This window comes from Parastagonospora nodorum, assembly GCF_000146915.1.
Source record: "Parastagonospora nodorum SN15 chromosome Unknown scaffold_9, whole genome shotgun sequence".
NCBI classification, from domain to species: domain Eukaryota; kingdom Fungi; phylum Ascomycota; class Dothideomycetes; order Pleosporales; family Phaeosphaeriaceae; genus Parastagonospora; species Parastagonospora nodorum.
This window is the reverse complement of record NW_001884557.1, coordinates 304,410-319,050: the sequence shown is the minus strand read 5'-3', so window position 1 is coordinate 319,050 and position 14,641 is coordinate 304,410. Positions and strand designations below refer to the sequence as shown.

Genomic DNA, 14,641 nt, shown 5'->3' with positions numbered 1-14,641 from the left:
GTATCAAAGAACGCAATCAAGCCAAGTCATTCTCCGTCTTGCTAAGTTGATCATGCCCAAATTCAAATGTTGCATTGTTGTAGTATAGAAGCGAAACTATCAATACTATAGCCATCAAATCTCAAGTCGTTCGTATACCAAAGAAAGACAGTCCCTTCTACATCTTCAATTCCCCTCACGGATAGAATCCCACCTCAGAACAACCTCGCACTCCTCCCCATCATCTCTCCAAACCCAGCCAACGACCCCACAATCTCTGCTCCAGAGCTCCCACACCCCTCAGTACTAACACAAATCCCCGCCGTCGTCCCAGTGCATGCGCAAAACTCCTTGACGCAAACAAAGCCCACATTGCAACTAGCTGTCTCAGAGCAGCGTATAGGCTGCGGCTTCCCCGGATCGTCCTCTACACACTTGAACTTGGCCGAGTCGAAGCAGACGCCGCTGCCCTCCGACTCTTTGGCACATGCGCAGGACGAAGTGCCGTTGTTGCTGTTACAGAGACGCAGAAACTCGCAGTTGGAGTCGCAGGCTGTGGATGTGCAGACGCCGTTCGTGCAGGCTTTGCCGGCGCTGCATTTGTTGCCGCATAAGCCGCAGTGGTCGTTGGAGGTGCGGACATCCTGGCAGCTGCCGTTGCAGAGGGCTACACCGTTACCTGTACAGACGGGTGTAGGTGTGGGGAGGCCTGAGCTTGGGGTCGAAGAGGTCAGGGTGACGAGTGTGGATGATTGACTAACGGTGGAGCTGGAATTGGAAATGGTAGACGAGCTGGAGACGACACTACTGGATGATGAGGTAGAGCCCGTGGAAGACAATGAACCAGTCGTGCTGGATGGTGATGACAGTGCCGAGCTAGCGGACGAGGAGGAAGGCGAAGAATATGAGCCAATTGTGCTAGCCGTCGAGGTGACATTCGCACTACTCGTAGATGAGAAGGACGCAGTGCCGCTGCTGGACAACGAAGAAGTTCCGGCACTGCTGAGAGTGCTATTTACAGAAGCCGAACTTACAGTGCTGCTGAACGACGAGGACGGTCCTGTGCTGGTAGACGAAGAGGTCGTTCCATTAATTGTGCTAGAGGAGCTGATCGTCGCTGGACCAGCCGAGCTTGCACTATCTGTAGAGCTGGCGCTGCTGCTGGCCGAAGTGATCGTCGCCAAGCTGCTAACTGAAGAGCTGCCCGATGATGTCTCAGACGGCAAGCTGCTAGTCGATGAAATGCTGCTGAAAGTTCCATTGGAGGATGTAGAGCTGGATGGAATGATGACCGAGCTGGATGGGGAGGGGCATGCTGGACCGGTAGTAAGTGTGTTGGTGAACGTTGCTGTGATGTACGATGTGCTTGTCTGTAACCTCTTAGCTTACGGATTCAAGATGTGTTCGGATTTGACGTACCGTGCTGAGCAATGTGATCGTCGCAGAAGTGATGCCGAACTCCGACTTGCAGGAGCAAGCACTCCTGTAGTTTCCTGTGTCGCATGCGCCGGTAGCAGAGGTAGGAACAGCGCCGAAGATTGTCGTTGTGATGGACGTCGTGGGAGGGACCACTGTCAAAGCATTGATGCCTTCTGCTTCATATATCAAACCAGTAGTTGTGGAAGATGAAGTTGGGATAGGTGTGGAACTAGTAAGACCCGATGGTGTGATGCAGGACACGGTCGTTGTGGTCAAAGTGACTTCTGCAAAGGTACTTGTAACACTGTTGTTTATCAGCCCTGCGTACAGACAAATTGAGGTACTCTAAACCTACAGAGGATATATGAGCTCGGTCGTTGTCAAGTGCCTTTCGCAGGAGACGACTCCAAGCACTGGTACCAAATTGGGATCATTGCCCCATACTGCTCTGTAACAGTCGTTATGCTGACAACTATCCCGCTGCCTAACGGGGAGATTTGCTGCGAGAGCGAGAGAAAAGGTGCCTAAAGCAATGAGAGTGAAGAGCATCTTGAAATGAGCGATTGTGGTTGAGGAAGCTGATAGCTGCAGCCATGCTCGCCTTCACCAGTGGGTTATATACTCTATATGCCACCCAGCTGAAGCCGTGAGACCAGTATATTTGATGTGTCTCCATTCTTGGCTGCTGCAATTCCTCCTTCCCAGATCATGACGCCGTAACGGCGATGGCGTATCTGCATTACTTGGTGTTTGCACCGCTTGGACCGAAAAGTGTTTAGTGTATTGTCTAGGATACAGACTTCAGCTCTATCCACGGCAAACTTCGGAGAGCAAGGCGATCGTCGCCTTCTATCGACGGAACACCTGCCTAGAGTAGAGTAGGTAGCGTAGACAGAAAGACATATGCCCGTCTACAGCGCCTTGGTACAATCACTGCATCACCATACAGGACTAGATGCAGCATCTTGCATCGCTACTTCGGCATGATGGCGACGAAGACAAGCCCGAGCCTTTGTGCCGGTTCCGCGAACTTGCACAGCATGCTGAAGTACAATTGCTAATGTATGTAACGCAGGAACCAGCCTGCACCGTGGGGACCACTGTCAGAGTGATTCGTCTATGCAGGTACACGGTAGCTATGAAGCTGTAAACGCCTGGGCTGAGACAACTGGTGATCTTAATACCCTCAATTTGAGAGACATGCGTCGACTCCTGACTGTGGCTCACATGTGATTCTGATCATCGGGAATAAACCAATGATGATTCGTCAACTCATGTAAGCCTTCTCCATGAACTAAATCGAAACAGGTTCGTTGTCTGATGTCTTGGTTATTGAAGATCAAGAATGATGGGACATACGAAACTGAATTTCAGTCTGTAAAACCCGAAACAATAACCAAATCATAAGCGTTGCTTCTGCAAGCCATGCTCAAACGGTTATCACAAAGCAGTTTGGTTGCCAAATTGAATTGCCTCATGAAAAGCTAGCGAAGGGGCCTATATGGACATGGGCATGCTAGCGGTTTCGCATCGATCGATGTTCCCGACATGCTTCCTCCCCGATGGAGAAGGTACTCAACTAGGTGTAGTTGCGAAATAGTGTGAGCTGAGCATCAGTGCAATAGAGCAGTACTGTCGAAGTACCTTGACAAGTTGAACCATCGTTTGCACGGACATTGCAATGAGTGAGACACGTGAATGTCTAAATGAAATCAATGTTGCGAACAATGTCGAGCGAAGAGTTTGGAAGCATAAGAACTTCCGAGTCCGTTGAATGTTCCATGATATGCGTCCATTCTTCAGACTTCCCTCTTTGAGTGCCGTGCGCTGATGAATGGCCTTAATTCAGGCTGGCGGCAGGAAGTTGGCAAACAGCATGCCTTGTGCTATAGCATACGATATCATACCGCGGACAATCCATCGACTTTGTCGTTGGGGCTTAGAACAACCAGATGTTGCAGAATCATCAACGAGCCATGTAGCCACCATCAGGTACCATGTCGGGTAACCGGATGCCAACCGGTTGACAATCTGTACATGGAAGCTGACGATAGCAGCCACAGCGAGCACAAACTGTGGGAGCGCTAATTCAGGAACGTAGTGCGCAGTGGCTGAGGTCTCTATTGGATCGCTAGTCGCACCATGTTGGGGTACAGGACGCCCATGCAACAGTGGCTTGAGGGGGCTGCAGAGTACCGTTCCGCTAGATACGAGCAGCAACCAAAGCATCGGCGCTGCTATTACGAAGAGGGGTACATTCGGCAGAGTCCAGTAACGGAACAAGCCGACATTCCTTGCTAACGTTAGACCGATATCCCGAGACACGATGGATGACTTACCAGTAATGGCTTTGTACCCATGAATAGATACTCGGGATTGTCTTCTTGCACCAAGGCGGACTACCAACACTGCGGTCGCCAGTGCAGTACTCAGTATATGCGAGGTATTGTGGCCAGATGAATCCCAGGGCAACGACGCTACCTGCCACACATGTGACGACGATTCTCCGCATGTCATGTAAGGTCAGTCGCATTGAGAAGACTCGGGGTAAGTATCTAGCCACGTCATACAGGAGTATCAAGCCACTCAGCAAGCCATTGCCTCGCATTAATGTAGCGAAGCCAAAGAAGATGCCCGAGCCCAGCTTGTAAGCATCTTCACGGAGACTGGGCTGCTGGGTTTGAGCTCGGATTCTTGATCGCGTGTAGAGAAGCATGCCAGTGATATTGAGCAGCGAAAACGGAGCTTCCGCATAGGGTGATGAGAGAAATAACGAAGCCGGGTTCATCACATGTAAGACTGCTCCAATAAAGGCAACCCGATGCTTTCGCCGCGGATCCACCGTGATGGTCAGAAGTTGGTACAGTGCAAGGACCGAGAGCAGATGGCACACATTCGAGACGACGATTCCAGTCATCAGATACTGTCGTAACGCAGGTTTGGATCCGCCATTGAGGTCCATTTGGATGTCAACGGTGCCTGCATGTCAGGAGATGAAGCACTTACACTGTCCTACATAGTCTAGGAGCCATGAGTACGCCCAGCTGAACGCCCACTCCTGCTCGTGATATTTACCCCGCTCCGCAGCCTTGATGAAGTATAGCGAATCCCAACGAAACAAGTTGAGTGCGAGTCGATCGGACCAAGACGCGACGGAGAAGTTCACGTGCCTCTTGACACTGGGTTCGACGAGTATGAGCGCTGATGTGTCATATCCAGGACCGGGACAAAAGGTCGTCAAGACATGCAGCAAGGTCTTCCACAGCAAGAAGATGACGACTAGCTGCGTCGAAGGACTTTTTCTCTCAGTATTTGGCGTTGCCATGCTGAGGAGTGGCTGTCGTGATAATTTTCTTGATTGGCCAGTCGCGCCTGCCCGAGCTAGCGTCTAGAAATCGGATAATCGTAACGCCGTTATCTAAAGCAGCTAGCGCCTGCGTCCCGCACCTCGCCTAAATCCACTGATATCCACGAACTTTGCGACTCTCGATTTTCTTCGTCAAGTTCAACTTCGTCGACCGCCGCCAACAACACACGGTAAGCGCATACCCACACTCTGATTGCTCTCGAGCACATCAATCGCATGCAATCCATCATGATGGACCATGTCGAATACACAGATGGCTTGAGCGTAGAATGGCAGAAATGCCTTCTCGCTCTTACGAGATTCAGAACCTAATTAGTGGATGAGCATTCGCTAATGGTTTCTGTTCTCTATGACAGCCTCGACAATAAGCAAAGATGCCTCCTAAAGGAAAGAAAGCGGCGCCTGCCCCCTTCCCCCAGGGCAAGGCTGGTGGTAGCAAGAAGGCCCCCAAGGTGCGTATCCCTCCAACCCGTCTTCACTCTGTCGCAAAACTCTAACGAGGCCAGAACCCTCTCATCGAGAAGCGCCCCAAGAACTTCGGTATCGGCCAGGACATCCAGCCCCAGCGCAATGTCGGCCGCATGGTCCGATGGCCCGCATACGTCCGTCTTCAGCGCCAGAAGAAGATCCTCAACATGCGCTTGAAGGTCCCACCGGCGATTGCCCAGTTCCAGCACGTTGCCGACCGCAACCGTACGTCGCATCGAAAAATCCTGCGCGAAGAAAAAAACGCTAACAATATCACAGTGGCCACCCAGGCTTTCAAGCTCCTGAACAAGTACCGCCCCGAGACCAAGCCCGAGAAGAAGGAGCGCCTCACCAAGGAGGCCACCGCCATCTCCGAGGGCAAGAAGAAGGAGGACGTCAGCAAGAAGCCCTACACCACCAAGTTCGGTCTGAACCACGTTGTCGGCCTGATTGAGAACAAGAAGGCTTCCCTCGTCCTGATCGCCAACGACGTCGACCCCATCGAGCTCGTCGTCTACCTCCCCGCCCTCTGCCGCAAGATGGGTGTCCCCTACGTCATCGTCAAGGGCAAGGCCCGTCTTGGAACGGTTGTCCACCAGAAGACCGCCGCCGTTCTCGCCCTCACCGAGGTCCGCGCCGAGGACAAGACCGACCTGTCCAAGCTCGTCTCCGCTGTCAACGACGGCTACCTCGAGTCACACCACAAGGACGCCTCGCGTCACTGGGGAGGTGGCATCATGGGTGCCAAGGCCAACGCTCGCATGGAGAAGCGAAGGAAGGCTATCGAGAGCGCTATCAAGATCTAAGCGGGTCTTGGCAGTGTTTGAATGGTTCATAATGAAGTTCATGGCGTGTCTCTTATCTCTGCATCTAGGCGGTTACATACCACGGAGTTTAGGAGGGTTAAAAGCAGTCGGATAAGACTGCATTGACTGGAATCAATCACGATAACGCACGCCATTGAGCATCGTTGTTTCTTGAATGTGATGTGCGCCTTGCGGCTTCAGTCTAAATCATGTAGCGGCTAACTACACTGACATGTATCCTCGTTTCGTCCCATGCCTGGCACCTCATGCTGCGACTCGTGCTAAAAGTTCTCAATCTTCGTGCCAATCCCCCTCTCATCCGCCAGCCTCACCAAGTCCATGCCCACAACCACGTCCATCAGCCCCAGCCCCACACTCTTGTATATCACATTCCCCCTCTGCAACCACTCCATCAGACTCTTGTGCGCCTTGTCCTCTCCCTCGCCCTCCCCTTTATTCCCTCTCATCTTCTTCTTCATGACCTCGCACTCACCCAACTCCACCCCACCCTCATCCAGTCCCTCCTCACTCTTCCTTGCATGACACTCCACCCTCCTCCTCTCCGCATCCCTCTTCAACATAACCAGCTCCCCAATCTCTACCACCTCATTCGGCCCGAGGCCCGCCTGAATAACCTCTCCCGCCTCCTTCAGACACGCCTCCACACTATCCACCACCACGGCCCCGCCCTGCGCCGCATGTTTGTGAAAGTGTCGATGCCCGTGTTCCGGCGCGACGTTCTGCTTCAGGATGTCCGGGTGGATCTCGACCATGTGCGGCTTGTAACTGCCGATCGCAGCGAGGTAGCGGCCTTTTTTCCGTCCCTCTGGGTTTGTCAGGAAAGCCGCTGGGAAGAGGGGTGTTGTAGACGGCGTAGTGAAGAAAATCACACTACTGGCGCGAATCGTGCTCTTCAGCAGACGGTCATACTCGCCATGACTAGGCGTCAGAATCTGGATTTTCGGATGCGGGAGCCCGACCTCATTGCCCGCGCGGTACTGCGGGACATGTTGGGTATCTGGCGTCCACTCCGTGTGTTCCTCATGTGGCGCATACAGTCTCGAGAGTAATTGGTGGACGCGCTCGAAGTCGCGGTTAATGATGTTGAGGTGGTGGATGTCGTCGCCGCGCAAGAGGAGCGCAAGGCGGATGTGCCAGTAGGCTTGTTTGCCGGCACCGAAGACGACGAGGTCGTGCACGTTTTGCCGCTTCTTAAAGAGCATTGTGCTGGCGAGGGCGGTGCGGAAAGCGGTGATTTCCTCTGCGTTGAGGAGCGCGCGGGGCGCGCCCGACTTGTCGAAGAGTGTGAGGCTGCCTTTTGGTGTTGTGGATTGAGCGCTTGATTGTGATTGAGGTGTGTCGTTTAAGGTTGTAGAGGATGTGGAGGAGTTTTTGGAGATTGAGAGAGAGGACAGGGAGGATGTGACGGATGCGCTATCCGAGGACTTGGGCTTATTATCATCTGTACCCGCAAGTGTGACAATCTTGACACCCATGCCATCATTACTACTGGAGTCAGTATTTTAACCGCCAGGGTGGTTTCGGAGACTTACCTGCTCGCAGGCATGAAGAGCGTTGTCTGGCCATCACCACGCTTCAGGGATGTACGCAGTGGTTGGTATGATGAGGAGCACCCATTGCCGGTATCTTCTTCTGTAGCCGTCGAGTAGTAATGCAACGCGTCTGCGAGCGATTGCTGAAGGTCGAGGATATCTTGCTTTGTGAGCTGCAGCAGCAGACTGCGGACATCGTCGTCTGAAAGCACCGTTAACGGCATGGTGAGTTATATGCTTGTTCGAATTCTGTAGAAAGTTTTTTTATTGTTCCCTACAAAGAAAGTCGAGGTTATAATATAGGTGCACAGACAGGTACGGGTTGTTGACAAAGGGTCCGAAGCTTCGAAGCTTCCCTGGTGGGGGAGGGGCAGCTGCGGCTTTAAGTAGTTCTGATAAGTAAGTCCGACAACCTCACTTTCGCTTTGAGTAAGCACACACTTGATGACTTATTCATTCTCAACGCCACTGATGCAGAATGCCTCTCATACTTTAGCATACATTCGTTCACCATGATCATTTCATAATACGTTTTGCCGGCATATAGTACATCCATTCGACCGTACGTTTTCCCTTCATCGATGCTGCTCTTAGGCGAAGTAGCTCTTCCACAGCACACCTTCCAGATCCTCCAGCTGTTCTTGCTTGAAAGCCTGCGATGTTTGTCAGCATGAAATAAAGTCCAACATTATAATGCAACTCACCTTAACGTCAACATGCCAAGTGTCCTGCCTCGTCTTCTTGAAGTCTGCCAGCACGGTCTTGACACTCTTTCCTACAACTCCGGGATCGGCTGCGGCCTTGCGGGCCAATGTGGCCAGAACATCCGGTAACCATGCTGGAGGCGGGCTCTGGTACGGGAAGGCTTGGACCAATGAGCCGAGGCCAAGAACAGCAGCATGGCGTGTCAACACAAGCTTGCTCTGTTCCAGCGTCGGTGTACCTGGGATACGTTTCTTCGACAGCGGATTCTTCGTGAGCTGAGTGGTGAAACGTTCCTTGAGGGTTGACACCTGCTTGTCCCGTAACGCTACAGGCGAGCAACGGATCATGCCGGACAGTGTCGTCGCAGCACCCATGCGGACTTCGAGCTGACTGTCTGACAACATGGCTGAGACACAATCAAACATCTTCTGCTGCTGCTCTTCACCCATGAGGAACAGTCGGCGGAAGTAGAGGACCTGAATGTTGATCAAGGTCCTGAGACGCTGATGCCAGCTGGTCGCATTACGTCCAATGCGAACCAATGCGGCGATGAAGTCAGCATCCTCGCCTTCGCGAAGCGGGATGTTAGGCAAGTGGCGGAAGACGTGGTAAGCGAGGGACTGGAGCTCGGGGTCCTCCTTGATATCCATCATGTGGAGAAGCTGCTCCATGAAGACATTGGGGAAGAACTTGGCCAGCGATGTGCACTCATAGGATGACAAAGTGGAGTCCAACCAAAGCAAGACCGTCTTGCCGCCTGATGTATATGAAGAAGGCGTCTGTTGTCCAGCTGGGCGCTGATGACGCCAGGCTTCTAGGCGGGCGAACACATCGGTGATTGTCTGCTCAAACTCGGGAGTTGGCTCGTAGGGACGAACACCGATGGACGATGCCTCCTTCTGGGCCCTGATGAGCGTGCCAATATCCTTGTAAGATTCGTGATAACGTGTGCGGTAAATGCTTGCAATGGTCTGACCCATGGCTTCACGGACGCCCTTGTACGGATGATCAAGATGCTGCAAGAAATTCTCGAGAATGGGCTTTTCGAGCTGGAAGTGCCAACCTGCGTCGGATATACACTGCGTCAACAGATGTATCTTCGAGCTCTCCTTGAATGCCGCGTTCGAGTCCATGTCAAGGCGGAAGCTTGCTAGCCAGTCCACAAGAGGCCAGCCGCGCCTCGGGTCCCTAGATTGCAGAACGACGTGCAAGAAGGTTGTCCAATAGCCAGAATTCTCAGGCGTCAGGCCGTCTTTGAAGATCCCACGCACGATAGGGAAAGCGTACTCCCAAATCTCCTTTCGCAAGTCTGCATCCATGTCGGGCGCACAAGACAAAAAGGCAGCCATGATCTCAGCAGTAGCACGATGTTGATGCTTGTCGCTTCCGTCGCCGTAGACAGATTGGGTCAGGTCCTTGAGGTCTTGGAAAGTCGCCTCTGTTAGACCTGCAAAGACGAGGTCGAAAGTATTTGTGAGCAGCATGGCCCCTGACATGCGGAAGCGGTCGGCAGTGTTGTCGCGCGGTTCTTGCTTCATGAAAGCGAAGAGGTTAGAGAACCATGATCGTGTGAGATGCTTGGCAATCGTCTTTCGCACTTCGGTCTCGACTTCGTCGAATTCCAGTTGGCCGGCATTAGGCAAGAACGCTGTCATGTTCTTGTTCCACACAAGCCAACCCGGATGATCGGAGTCGATGTAATACTTAGCCTCTGGTTGAGCAAAGGCGGCTAAGTACTCCGCAGTCCAGTTAGGATCCTCGCGCCTCGTTGGCACTTCGATCTTATCAGGCAGCTCTTCCACACCAAGCAGATACTTCTCGTAAGTGTGTCCCGTAATTGCACGTGTAGTCACCACGGAAAACAGACCGGTCAGAGTTCCGGAGAAGTAACTTCGTAGACTTGGGTGTTGATCGACAGAGCCCTTAACGATGAGATCAATCATCTCCTTTGAAGCGATGGTATCATAGCGCATGCCGAGAGTGAAAATGATGGCAGCTGTGCGCTGAACCTTTTTCCAATGCGCGGTAGCGGCAATTTTGACGAGCTCCTGAGACAACTCTGCCTTTTTGCCTTCAATCCGAGTACGCTTCTGCTTGATGTATTCTCGTCGCTTGACGACTTTTCGCTGCAAAGCCTCATCCTCGTCAGAGCCAATGACATATGCTAATTCTTCGATAGCATCCTTGTCGACGATGACCATACGCTCGCTGGCTTTGCCCATGTCAAGTATCTGAAATGTAGCGTTGGAGGCAAGCTTCTGGATGGAAGGCTTGTCGGCGCTCGTGACTTCGATGAAGCATTTGATCATCTTTGGCGCGAAACGCCAATCACGACTGATAGTCTTGTGCAAGCCTCCAAAGAGAAGTGAGAACATGGCACCCTTGATGCGAGGATAATCATTTTCCTCGATGGCTTTGATCAGAGCTTCCAATAAAGTCGGGACTACGAGTGGTCGAGAACCAAGAATGCACTTAACGGCGGAGTCGACCGCTGTTTGAGCCGTGCGTCGAATCTCGGTATATACCGAGATGCTTGACTCTGCAATATCAAGAAGCAATCGTGCATCGAGGTCCGTCTTCGGTCGGGGAGTGGCATTGTGGCGTAAGCGTTGCAGGTGGTATACGTTCGCGCGTCTAACGAGCAGAGGTCGCGGGTATTGTTTGCGCAAGCCACCAAACTTGAACGGCCTCTCGTCCTGCTGGAGAAGCTTGGCTATACGATCAAGGATGTGTGCAGAGCGCTCGATTCCAACATCGATGAACCAAGAGCGGTATGCGTTGTATAGCGCGTTGAAGCACGGTACATCGTCGGGCTGATTCTGCATGAGGAATTGATGTACCGTGTGAAGAGTCTCACCGATCTTGCGGCGAAGATCGTGGATCAATTGGTACTGAGCACCACCCCGCTTGAGGGGGTAGTTAGCCTCGTATTGGAATGTGGGCTTCACTTCCTCGTCGTCTGCTTCACCCAGTCCAGCATCGTCATCGATACCTTCAGTGTCCATGGCATCAGCGTCTGAATCGCTGTCATCAGCTGTGGTACCTCCTTCGATCTGGTCATGGCGCACATCGAAAAGTACTGATACACCAGAGATGATCAACCTCAGCAGCGTCAGATTTCTCGACACTTCATCCGACCAGTCTTTGCCAGTGCCCTCACGCTTGATAGGCGATTCTGTGGAAGTGAGCGCAGCAATTGTGTCCATTGCGGTCGTAGCATGTGACTCAAAGAGCTCGATCGCGAACTCAATCTCCGCAGGGTTTGGAGCGTGCCACTTGATGTTCACCTTCTCCACGTGGATCTGCCTACCCCATGATGCAGTGGTGAGCCCTCGTTCAAGCTCGTCCTTTTCGTAAATTGAGTAATCAACGGTATAGGTGCAAGTGAGGTCAAGCAGTAAGTGGTGCATGAAGTTGGAGACATGTACAGTAGGAGTACCTCGGCAGTGCTGCTGCATGTACTCTGCAATTTCAATGAGTTCATCCTTCCACGCAAGGACGGCATCGCCAACATGCACTACACACATGCCTAAAATGCTAAGGTTCCAAACAAGAGCGCGGTCGCGTGGAAGTACTTCTGCACCAGTCGTGCGAGTTGATCCTGCGCCATTGTCTTCCACCTCGGTACGGATGCTAGCGAAGATGCCCGGTAACAGGCGCTTCAACGCTTTTTCGGGGTTGACCTTTACAAGACTGTTGCAAATGAATGCGATGGCATCTTTTGCTTGGTGAATGACATGGTTCGAGATGAAGTTCGCAACCTTGTCCAAGGCAACGTCGTATAGCTCAGGCGAAAGAGCCGCCAGCAATGGCGTGAAGCAAGCTGGCAAGTGATTAACCACATACTCTTCAGGCGACCCGCTACGGACTCTGGACGCGTCTGGTAAGTTCTCCAGCAGCGTGAACACGCGGCCGAGGAATGTTATGAGAAAGTCGTTGAGACCCGTTGTGGAAGACCGTAGAATCATTGCCTCGTCTTCATCGCTTAGCTCCTGGTCATAGTTGATCTCGGTGTTGCCTTGGGCGCTTTCTAACCGCTCGACTTGTTCTGTGATCCATTGCACGGCCAGCCCTGTATCACCGTCTTGGACTGGGGTCGACGCACCACTTCTGTCAAGTGTCTCGACTGCTGCCTTCTTCGCCTTGGTGAGATCGTGAAATGGCATAAGGTAAGAGACACCTTGCACGAACTGTAACGTATGTACTGTCTTCTCCAAGTCATTCGCGTCGATGCCTGGTAGTGCAAGACCCAATAGTGTTGTGACGTGGCACCGGAAGCCCTTTGTCTTGACCATGACGTTGGACAGCATGTGCAGCGCTCGAATTGATGAAATGGTTTCGATGAACCTCAACAAGGCCTTGCATGGCGGGATAGATCTTCTGTAGTGCACCGGGAAGGGATGAGGTTCGGTTTCCAGGGTAAGCCAAGCTTTGTAACGCGGACAAGGCATACTGCATGGCTTTGTCGCTCTTGGAGAATATGCCCATGAACGTGACCTCTCGAAGGCAGAGCACGAAACGGCGCTTCACTGCATCGTTCAATTTCCGGTCCTCTGGCACTTCCATTTCGCCGCTCCGCTCTCGGTTCCAGCGCAGGACGAAGAAATCCGATAGGTAGTAGATGAACATGGCCAGAGGCCTGGTCCAGCTACCAGAGTTCGAAGGATGGAAGAATGTCTCGATAGCCTGGAAAAGACCCTCCAGCTTGGACATGAACGAGTCAGGGTGTTCTAAGCATGCTGGCGATAGCGACATGCAGATCATGCGAGAGATGTGATGCACCACTGGATGCTTGCGTGGGTCTCGCTCGAGCATCACCGCCAGACCCGCACCAAGATCTACTGTGCTGCTGTAGGGGGATGTCGCTTGGCCTACAGGAATTTCGAGTAGCCTCAACATTGCGGTAAACAGCTGAGAGCACTGCTCGCCCGTGAAGATGCCGTACTGTGAAAAAGGCACGTAAGAGACAGTCAGATTCTCCCTCGCCACTCGCGACAAAGTGTCGATATTCTGCGTGTCAAACAACCTCGATCGACTGACCAAAGACCAGAGATGGAAGATGGTGGGCGCAGCGTACTCCTGCGGCAGTAGTCGAGGAATCTCTTCTGGCGCGGGGTGTGTAGGGAGCAACAGGTTCAGCAAACCGCAGACTACGAAGGCGTTTTCACTGAACGAGGTGCTGAAGAAAGGCATGATCTCCTCGAACATAGCAGGTATCTCCTTAGGATCGAAGTATGCCTGTGCAAAAGTGCACATCTTGGTGATGGTCCGAATATTGCGCTTGATGTTTGGTGGTTGTGAGCCTCCCGACTCCGACGGCAGGACGAACAACTTCAGCTCTCGAAACAACGGCCGCCAGTCGAGGAGCAGGTCCTTCTCGAACCGGAGATAGTGTTTACGCCTGCCAGTTTGTCAGTCTCTGCTCTGTACCGTAGCTCAGCAAATGTACCACTCACTTAGTAAGGACCATGAACATGCTCGCAAAGCGCTCTGCGACGATTGGGTCCAGCCCGGGAGCCAGTGCAAGCTCATAGTAGAGGTAGACCAGCTTGACCCTCGTGTGGCGGGGAAGGTCGAACTTGAGGGACAGCCATCCGCGGATCTCACGCGTCCAGTGCACAGCACCCGGGGCAAAATCGCCTGCAGATACCGCGATGTAGAGATGCTTCAACAGTTCGTTCAAGCTCTCTTCGCGCCCACTCTGCTCCTCCGTTCCATATGGCAGGTATCTGAAATATGGGAATGTTCGCGGGCGTGTCTTGTCGCCGTCGCCATTTATGTCGCCGCCTGGTGAGGTCGCACGAGACGTGTCGGGGCCAGACGCCGAGTCGAGGGCGCCCATGAGCTGTGATATCCGGTCGTTGACAGCCATGGTGCCGGTGAGAGTGGCGTGGGGAGGGAGGGAGGTAAGCCTTATGGGGCGGGAGAGGAATAGTCGGGGCTATCGCTCAACCGCTCATCAAAGGATAGCTAGCAGTGCCCACTTGGAAGCTGCAGAATCCTGTTGTCTATGAAACGGCGTGTTAGTAACGCACTCGGACGACTTGCAGGCTGAGTAGTACGGGGACGGGGGTATCCACGCGACACGCCAGTAGAACGGGTAGCTCGAATATATATGACGTACTAGACAGTTGTCAAGTCAATTGCGCAGTGAGGGGCACTGGCAATGTTTATGGTCGAGAGAGAGGGTCTGAGCTCGGGTGCCGTGGGTGAGTTCATGTAGGTAGCCGCAGCCCACTACTCGGTTGATGACCAGCAGGGAGCTATGGGCGTAGAGAGCGGTGTGCTTACCTGAAGCGGATAGACGGGCGATACGCGAGACTCGCCGCGACAACAACTTCTGG

At 52.9% G+C, this 14,641-nt stretch overlaps 7 protein-coding genes across 7 annotated transcripts; 4 read left to right on the top strand and 3 right to left on the bottom strand.

The window, feature by feature from the left end:
- Positions 1-52: 52 nt before the first annotated feature.
- SNOG_06217 (hypothetical protein) lies at positions 53-735 on the top strand (the record flags this gene model as incomplete). The annotated part of the gene is made up of 2 exons (XM_001796548.1): positions 53-82; positions 112-735. The coding sequence occupies 2 exons, from the start codon at positions 53-55 to the stop codon at positions 733-735; spliced, it is 654 nt and encodes a 217-aa protein (XP_001796600.1).
- A 24-nt stretch (positions 736-759) lies between these two features.
- On the top strand, positions 760-1,468 carry SNOG_06216 (hypothetical protein; the record flags this gene model as incomplete). The annotated part of the gene is made up of 2 exons (XM_001796547.1): positions 760-1,309; positions 1,425-1,468. The coding sequence occupies 2 exons, from the start codon at positions 760-762 to the stop codon at positions 1,466-1,468; spliced, it is 594 nt and encodes a 197-aa protein (XP_001796599.1).
- An 885-nt stretch (positions 1,469-2,353) lies between these two features.
- On the top strand, positions 2,354-2,631 carry SNOG_06215 (hypothetical protein; the record flags this gene model as incomplete). Its single annotated transcript, XM_001796546.1, has 2 exons — positions 2,354-2,460; positions 2,481-2,631. 2 exons carry the CDS (start codon positions 2,354-2,356, stop codon positions 2,629-2,631), a joined length of 258 nt encoding a protein of 85 aa, XP_001796598.1.
- Positions 2,632-3,243: 612 nt separating this feature from the next.
- SNOG_06214 (hypothetical protein) lies at positions 3,244-4,723 on the bottom strand (the record flags this gene model as incomplete). The annotated part of the gene is made up of 3 exons (XM_001796545.1): positions 3,244-3,601; positions 3,738-4,377; positions 4,405-4,723. 3 exons carry the CDS (start codon positions 4,721-4,723, stop codon positions 3,244-3,246), a joined length of 1,317 nt encoding a protein of 438 aa, XP_001796597.1.
- Positions 4,724-4,910: 187 nt separating this feature from the next.
- Positions 4,911-6,276, top strand: SNOG_06213 (hypothetical protein). Its single transcript, XM_001796544.1, has 4 exons — positions 4,911-4,935; positions 5,122-5,217; positions 5,272-5,458; positions 5,513-6,276. The coding sequence occupies exons 2-4, from the start codon at positions 5,140-5,142 to the stop codon at positions 6,037-6,039; spliced, it is 792 nt and encodes a 263-aa protein (XP_001796596.1). The 5' UTR covers positions 4,911-4,935; positions 5,122-5,139; the 3' UTR covers positions 6,040-6,276.
- Positions 6,277-6,320: 44 nt separating this feature from the next.
- On the bottom strand, positions 6,321-7,915 carry SNOG_06212 (hypothetical protein; the record flags this gene model as incomplete). Its single annotated transcript, XM_001796543.1, has 2 exons — positions 7,593-7,915; positions 6,321-7,545 (listed from the first exon to the last, which is right to left on the bottom strand). Exons 1-2 carry the CDS (start codon positions 7,814-7,816, stop codon positions 6,321-6,323), a joined length of 1,449 nt encoding a protein of 482 aa, XP_001796595.1. The 5' UTR covers positions 7,817-7,915.
- A 267-nt stretch (positions 7,916-8,182) lies between these two features.
- On the bottom strand, positions 8,183-14,169 carry SNOG_06211 (hypothetical protein; the record flags this gene model as incomplete). The annotated part of the gene is made up of 5 exons (XM_001796542.1): positions 8,183-8,245; positions 8,297-12,369; positions 12,403-12,677; positions 12,751-13,698; positions 13,754-14,169. The coding sequence occupies 5 exons, from the start codon at positions 14,167-14,169 to the stop codon at positions 8,183-8,185; spliced, it is 5,775 nt and encodes a 1,924-aa protein (XP_001796594.1).
- Positions 14,170-14,641: the final 472 nt, after the last annotated feature.